Source organism: Camellia sinensis, chromosome 5 (assembly GCF_055761805.1).
Source record: "Camellia sinensis isolate YWXY chromosome 5, ASM5576180v1, whole genome shotgun sequence".
Taxonomy (NCBI): domain Eukaryota; kingdom Viridiplantae; phylum Streptophyta; class Magnoliopsida; order Ericales; family Theaceae; genus Camellia; species Camellia sinensis.
The window spans coordinates 132,072,600-132,081,336 of NC_138965.1; the positions used below are offsets into that span (position 1 = coordinate 132,072,600).

The 8,737-nt window shown below is 32.3% G+C and overlaps 1 protein-coding gene across 1 annotated transcript; it reads right to left on the reverse strand.

Annotated features, from left to right (window-relative positions):
* Positions 1 to 5,479: 5,479 nt before the first annotated feature.
* Positions 5,480 to 8,267, reverse strand: LOC114261862 (Pentatricopeptide repeat (PPR) superfamily protein). The gene has a single exon (XM_028202175.2). It carries the CDS (start codon positions 8,103 to 8,105, stop codon positions 5,790 to 5,792), a length of 2,316 nt encoding a protein of 771 aa, XP_028057976.2. The 5' UTR covers positions 8,106 to 8,267; the 3' UTR covers positions 5,480 to 5,789.
* Between the last annotated feature and the right edge of the window lie 470 nt (positions 8,268 to 8,737).

Consider the following 8,737-nt stretch of genomic DNA (forward strand, 5'->3'; position numbering starts at 1 on the left):
TAGATGAAAAAAAGAAAGGTTTATTCCAATGTTTGTAGGTGCATTGTATAATAATTATATTGATTTTAGTTTTAACAATCATGTTTAATTTCTCTTTGGATCATGTTAGCAAATGTATAAATTTTTTTTTAATAATAATTGATGTCATTTAATAATAAAATTTAAAAAACTGAATAAGGCATGATCGGTAAAAAAAATGGTAAAATAAGATTGGTTAATTCTATCACACGCTTTAATTTTTTTTTTAAATTAGCAATGTGTCATAATTGTATTGATTTAATTTAATGTTATATATAATGATAGTTTAAATTTGAAAACACAATCAATTAGTTGATTTCAGGATTAAAATCAGGGAAAATAACATTTTAGTGGAAATTTCATAAAATAATCTCAATTTGATAGAAAAGTTTATAAATTTATTTTCTTACTGTTATAAAGTTTTTCACTAATATGCAATTATTTCTCTCAAATTCCATTGAAATGATATTTTCCTTTAAACCACCTTTAAATCATTAATATAAGTTTATACATAAAACATGATTAAAAAAATCAGAGTCTAAAAAATGCCCGTTAAAGCCATCTGTTAAGAAAAAGAGAAATAACATACAAATATAATTTATGGAGTACAAAATTTTTATATAAAATGTTGTAACATTTTGTAATTATTTCATTTATAATGAAAACATTTATTATTGTCTTCATAATTTCTCAAATAATATGATAATATTATCATATTATTCTTATTTTAAATTTTGTATAAAAATCTTGTAAACATATAATCTAAAAAATCTGTTCTTTTATTCCTTCTATGGAGGTAATAAATATTTTACGGGAAATAACAATACAATGTAAGTTTGAAAAAAAAAAATTACAGGGGGTAAAATTTTAATTTATTTTATAAATTTGTAATTATTTTAAGAACTTACCATGAAATTGTAATTTATTCCCTGTCTACATCTAAAACTTTGCAAATGTGTAGTAAAATGTGAATGACAATGGCGTGTGTATCTCGATCATTTATTTATTAAAAAATATTTGGTAATTCAAATTTATGTAATTCGAATAGTTTGAATGTATCAAAACAACGTTGTTTTATTTCCAAAATGACGTCGTTTTAAGACATTCGAGCTATTCAGATTATGAAAATTCGAACTATCAAATATTATTATTATTTATTTTTGAGTTAAAGATTCTGATTAATTAAAATTATATTGTACTACAATCAATTAGTTTGTAATTTATTCCCTGTCTACGTCTAAGACTATGCAAATGTGTAGTAAATTGTGAATGATGATGACGTGTGTACATTATTGTGATCATTTATTTATTTTTGAGTTAAAGATAGTGATTAATTAAAAATATATATACTACAATCAATTTGTTTGCTTGGGCTGTGTTCAATCGGAATCTTGTGACATATATCTTGATTGCATGACAGCTATGGGATTTTCCTATCTCCAATGTTACATTGCTTAAATGCCTGTCCCATTCGTCGACTATTACCACCGGGGGTGGTGGTCCAATCCGGTGGAGTTTGGCTCTTTTTTTATATTAGATATTTGAGTTTGATAATTGAGCGATGTCATTTTTTTTAAAAGATCGCGTTGTATTCTTATTGTAAGACCTTTGTTATAAAATAAATATAGACCTTACTGTTATCTCGATGAAGACCATTTTTTTGAATGGAATTAAATCTGATTGTCAATCGATTACATTAAAATTAAAAAATATGAAAGCTCTGATACTTCTATAGAGCTTCCATTTTTTTCGTTAAAAAAACAAATTCCTCAATTGTCAAGTTTTTCTTCAAAAAGTAGACCCCATTTGCTACTTACATTTTTATTTTTATGTTTCAAAAAATTTCAAAAAGGCCAAAAAAAAAAAAAAAATATTTGATGTTCCCAAATATGTTTTTCTTTGTTTGTCAAGCAATTTGACTTCCTCATTTTTTCACGCCTCCCTTATTTTTAAGAAAATATGTTTACCAAAAACAAATTATTTTATTTTCAACATAAAAAAAACATAATTTATGCTTTTGTAAGCAAAAAATACTAGACAATTTAATGTTTATATTTATAATTATAAAAATTTAAAAATCATAAACAAAAACTTATTCAGTGTTCATTTTCGTTTTCAAAACTAGTAAACTGTTTATTCAAAAAAATAGTTTTACTTTGTCTCAAAAAAACAAAAAACAAAAATGTATTCTTTCATTTTTCTCCCACCCGTTGGCCACACTAGTCACAACTATTAACAATTACCTTCAACCACCACCTCTCCCAGTCGACAACCACCCTCCTACTAGTGGCAAACACCTTTAGTCCACCATCTCCGACAATTGACAACCACTTTCAACTACTACCTCCTATAGCTAACAATCACCTCTTGCTAAAAATCACATCTTATGACCATCGACAACTATCTTCAGTCACCAACTCCCGCCTACCACTCCTAAACCTCATCTTCTCCACACAATTAGGCTAGATGTATCATGTAGGAAAGTGACTTAAGACAGGTATAATGGGGGATTCGATCAGACAATTTGACCTCAGATCATTACTGCCAAAAGTGTCTCTATCCAAGTTTCCTCATAAAATTTGATTATGAGTCGTAGGAATAAACAGAAAAGAGAGGAGCTCCATGATCGTACTTTTCAATCACAGGAGTCATTAGGGCCTATAACCCCCACTCTGAGCATGTTTGTTTTAAGGAATAAGGGTGTGGGATTGGACTATTAGTCTCACCAGACTAATAGTCCATTGTTTGTTTGAAAAATTTTGCTCCGGACAATTAGTCCCACAAATATGGGACTATCCTATCCCATGGAAGATGGTGGGATAAAAACCATGAGATTGGTATCTCATGAAATTATTTTGTGAAATGTCAATTTTACCCTCCATGCTATTACTTAACAAACAATTAGAAAAAAGATAAAATAGTCTTTTGAACATTTATAAATTATTTTTTTAGTGTTGTTAATTTAAAATTATATATTAAATAAAAAATTTTAATTATAAATTATAAATTTAATTTAATTAAAAATAATAAATTATAAATTATGGCCTTATAAATTAAATTTTTTTAGTGTTGTTAAAAAATTAAATGTAGATATTAAGTTAAATTATTTTTTTAGTGTTGTTAATTTAAAATTATATATTAAATAAAAATTATAAATTAAATTTATTTAAAAATAATAAATTATAAATTATGGCCTTATAAATTAAATTTTTTTAGTGTTGTTGAAAATTTAATTTATATATTAAATAAATTTATTTTTTATTGTCGTTAATTTAAAATTATATATTAAATAAAAAATATAAATTATAAATTTAAGTTAATTGAAAATAATAAATTAAAATAATTAAAATATTGTGCAAAAAATAAAATAAAACATTTTTATTTAATCTAGCTAAAAATAATTAAAATATTAAAGCTATGTTTAATATTGCTATTACTTAGTAAATAATTGAAAAGGATAAAATAGTCATTTGAGCATTTATCCTTCTTCATAATATCCCAAGCAAACAATAGATAACTAAAAATAGTCCAATCTAGACATCTAATCCCATGACTAAACAAACATAGGATACAAATTTAGTCCAACCAAATAGTCTCGGGACAATATATACCAGGACTAATAGTCCGATGGATTACAATCCCCCCTTATACAGTCCGTCCAAAAATGTCTATAACAATATTTTGGATAGTGACCCCAAATTGAATTCTCCTTTCAATCCATGCAGGAATTATATGATTCTCACTTACCAACATCTATCTAATATTCAAGAAAATGTCAACCTACCGCTCTAGTTCCTGATTCTGACAGTATATCTTTTGATGCAAAGCCATCCAAATAGTTGACTCCAACAAACCAGTTGAAAAACTTATAAAAACCATTACCAAACAGACTAAACTGCAGAAATTTTACACTAACTAACATATGTTAAGGTTCTAAATAAATGGAGGAGAAAAATGATTCATCCAGTTGATCGTAGGTGTGGAAGTTTCAACTGAATTGAGTAAAATGCCCAGTAGGCTTAAGCATTTTGTAATATGAACACACACACACACATATGCGCACGCACACGCACACGCACACACACACAGAACTTGGTCATGGATTTGGGTCGTCCCAGAGTAACCAGAAAATATTAGGGCTGTGTTTGATTGAGATATATAAAGGGATATGCAGGTTAATCGGATTTTCTATTAGGCAAGGCCTACATTTTGTGTGTGTGTGTGTGTGTGTGTGTGTGTGTGTTCTCTCTTTCCACGTATGGTTCAAGATATATGGTTCAGGATATAAGGGAGTCTAGATATTATATTCCCAAAAGGATGAGATATGTAATACCCTAAAAAGCACGGACACGGATACGGATACGGACTCGCAGACACGTAAATTTTCAAAAAATTCAAGACATGACACGTGGAGGACACATTCAAAACATACATTTTTATATTTCTATTATATGTATATTTTTAAATATTTAATATGTGTTTTATGTCAAATATTTAATTTTACCAAATTTATCAACCATAGGTACGCTATTTTGGTAAAAAAATTAAAAATTATAATTTAAAAAAAAAAAAAAAGTACTTAGCGTGTCCCTAGCTTGATCTCAACGTGTCCCTTGCGTGTCCTTAGCGTGTCCCAACATATCCAACTCTTTCCAGCGTGTCCAACATGTTTCAGATACCTATACGTGACCTCCAGAGAGGTGTTCGTGCTTCATAAGTAATACCACTTCTAATATTGCTTATCCTTCATCATCGGATATAACTCATCCGACGATAAAAAATAATCTCTCAAATCTCATGCTATATCCTACACTAACCCTACAGTATATATAATCTATCTCATATCCTATATATATTACATCTTTACGTGTTATATATCCTCAACTTCTTTTATCCAATCCAAACAATCAATCAATATCCTAGGGACTAATGTTTTGGAATGCATGTTAAAAAACACTTTTTCATTTTAAAATAGTAAATTTAGTGATCCACAACACTCAATTTTTTTTCCCCTATTGTCTACTTAGGTTTCCTTGGGAGGGGAAAAAAATTCACATAGTGAACTACAATTTAGTCAGAGCAGGGTTTTAGCTTGAAAAAATTTATAAGAATATATTTTTACATGATTCGACAATAAGACTATTTCATTAGATAATTGTTAAAAGAAAATTTCTCTAACATATTTCATCTGATGTACAGCGTTAGCATTTCCATTTCCATTTCACACACCAGAACGATCAATGTTCCAGGAACATAGTTCATCCATGGATTACAGTTCACAAAACTTGTTTCCAGGGAGAGTTTTCATTAAACAACCTGTTAATGTACATTTATGTAAATGTAGGCTAATGCAGAATCATTTTGTAGGGCCTTAAACATAGAGCCACCCACAACTTCAGTGAATAAATCCGACATCATTAAGCACCATACAAGGCTCAAAATGAAAGAGTGATCAAGAAAATGATGAAACTGAACCTCAAACTTGCAGTAAACTCTATTACTAGTTATTGTCACACCCAAAAAAAAAAAAAATCATTTTAATTTAACTTGGCAGTTATCACATAATTTTAAATTTGCAAATCACAAAATCAGATGAAAATAACTTAAGAACTTGCATCACAATGTAATTGTAACGCTTGACTTACACTGTATGAGAAGATGAAGCCCACAGAATTGTATGCATAGTGTGAAATTCATCCATGTAGCCCAGAAAAATTAGCCAATAGAACAGAGCATCTACATGTTCCTAACGTTGAAATAATTTTACCATTCTATGCAGTCGAGGCTGAAACTTCGTATCCTTGCACAAAACTCCTTAATTTTTCTGTTTCACCGACAGCAGGGAGCCAATCAATAAGAATTTCCATGGTGATATAGTCAGGATTACAGGCATGTTCAGTCATCTGATCCATAAGTTCGAATGCTTTCTGCAACCAATTGATTTCCTTAAGACCTTTTAACATGGCATTGAATGTGTTGGTATTTGGTCTCACCCCTTTATCTTTCATATCATCCATAAGGGACAGAGCAACTTCAACTTTCCTATTCTTGCATAGAGCATCAACCAGAATATTATATATGACTGTGTTTGGAGGAACCCTCAAACCAGAATTCATGTCCCTAAAGATTTTCATCGCTTCATCAAGTTTTCCCACCAAACAATAAGCGTGAATTAGTGCCCCGCAAGTAACAACAGTGGGGACAAGCCCGTCACTGATCATCTCCCTCATCACTCTATGGGCAGTCATGAAATCGCCATTTTTGCTGAAATATGAAATCAATGAATTGTATGTGATGCCATCGGGCTTCACTCCAGCTTGTTCCATCTCCTTTAGCATCTCATAAGCTTTATCCAATTTATTTTTACTGCAAAACCCACCAATCAGAATATTGTAGCTCATAATATCCAAACAGAAACCCGCTTTTTTCATAACTGTCGCAACAAAGCTTGCATCATCCAATTTTCCAGCCTGAGTCAGACCCGATATCAAGGTGTAGTACACGATTGCATCGGGTGAACATTCGGCTTTTGACATTTCATTGAACAATTGCATTGCCTTGTCGATATTGTTGGCATTGCAAAAAGCATTAATCAAGGCGGTGTAAGTAACAGCATTCCCTTTCAGTCCTTTCCCTTGCATTTCATTAAAGAACTCCATTGCACTATTGATTCGTCCGTGCTTACACATTCCATCAACCAAAGTGTTGAGGGTAATCACATTTGGTGGTACTCCCTCCTTGTTCATCTGATCAAAAAGCTCGTGTGCCCTCCCAATTTCACCAGATTTGCAAAACCCATCAATCAAACAATTATAGGTAGCAGTAGTAGGTGCACATCCTTGCTCCAATTTCATCTTCTCCAACAAACCCAAGCCCTGTTCTTGCCTCCCCACTTTGCAGAGTCCATCAATCAGAGTATTGTAGAGAATTGTATCAGGTTTAACCGAAAACCCATCATCACTTTCACGTTCTCCACTCATCTTCTCAAACACCTCCAATGCCTCATCAACCCTACGAAACTTACACAAATGATTAACAAGAATTCCAAACGTTATAATGTCAGGCTGAATACCATTTTCCTTCATCTCCGCCAAAAGTTTGTTCATTTTCTGAAAATTCTGTTGTCTACCCAACCCTGCCAAAAGGGCATTACACGACGGAGCTTGAACATCACCACCCAATTTCATCACATTATGTATAACATCCCAAGCACGATCACTCTTCCCAGTCCTACAAAGCTTGGTGATTAATTGGGTAAGCCTCACCACACTAGGAAAAACACCACATTCGCCGAATTTTGAAACCAACCCAATAATTTCCTCATCACTCACACTCCTCCCAGTCCTATCCCTCCACAATAACCCAGCCATAGCAATGTTAACAGTAATTTCATTGGGTGGAGACTCCGAATCAGGCTTGAGCATTTCATCAAACACTTGGAATGCATCGTCAACCCGCCCAGCTCTCAAAAGAATATCCACAATTAAATTACTTATATGTGTGTTTTTCAAATCTGGGTCGAGTTCTTTGAAGATAAGAACCGATTTCTCGACCAGTCCGGCTCGGGCGAAGCATCGGATGAGGAGGGTTGCGGAGCTGAAATTAAGAGGAATGTTGTGATCTTTCGAAATGGTGAGAAGTTCAGAGAGCTTGGTGGGTGGATTGGGTTGTTGACTAGCGAGCTCGAAGATGGCCTGGAATGAAGAAGAGAGAGAAGAAGGGTCTGGTGGCGATGGCGATTGGGTTCGAAAGAATTCGAAGAAATTGAGAGCTTTTGTGGCGGTGCCCAAACTACGGGTGATTTTGTAGAGAGAGAAGGAGTGGGGAGAGTCAGTGGAGGAGAAGAGGAGTTGTCGAAGCTCATCGTTGTTGTTGTTCCAATCGATTTCGTGGGTTTGAAGGAGATTCAGTATCTGGGTTGTGAGTGTGGAGTTGGGAAGTGGTGGTGGTGGTTCCGGTGGTGGTGGGTCGGTGGCGGAGGAGGAGAGATGGCGGAGGAGGAGAGATGGGAGAGTGGTGGAGGAGTTGGGTTTTACGAGACGGAGTAGATTTGATTGTTTTGATGCTGAGAGTGTTGTTGTGTTCATTGTTATTCGCTCGTTAGAGGTTCAGTTTCAACTTTGGGTGAGCCTTGTGTTCTCGTACAGGTCTATTTCAATCTTGAGCTTTTTTAAGGTCCTGTTTGTCAAATTTTACTATTTTTTTTTTTTTTTTGTTAAATCTTTGATCAACCTTTTTAAAGATTTTGACAAAATTTGATAAGCAAATTAGTACAAAAATTTGGATTGATAATCCTTAGTTGTATGTGTAACGAATGCATGTTCTAATCACGGGATAAACAAAATATAGTAACTATATAAATGATTATGAATATGTCACATTATCTGGCAAATAAAATGTAGTATAAAAATAGGAGAAATTACCATTAAATCCTAAATTAAGGAATAATGATCCATTTAGTCTTGTATTTTTTTTTATGAATCATTTGGTCCTATTTAATTGGTAAGGAATATTTTCCTTTGATTTGGCATGGGTGGAGTTTACATAATTGCAGTTGTTATGATTTTGTGGATTCTTTTTTACTCATTTGTGTGTAATAATTCAGAGGATAACATTTTACATTTTCATTTTTGTGTTTTTTTATTTTTGTAGAGTAATATACGGTGGATGGGTTTTAATTGCTGATGTTGTTCTCTTATAATGTGGGAATCAAGTTTGC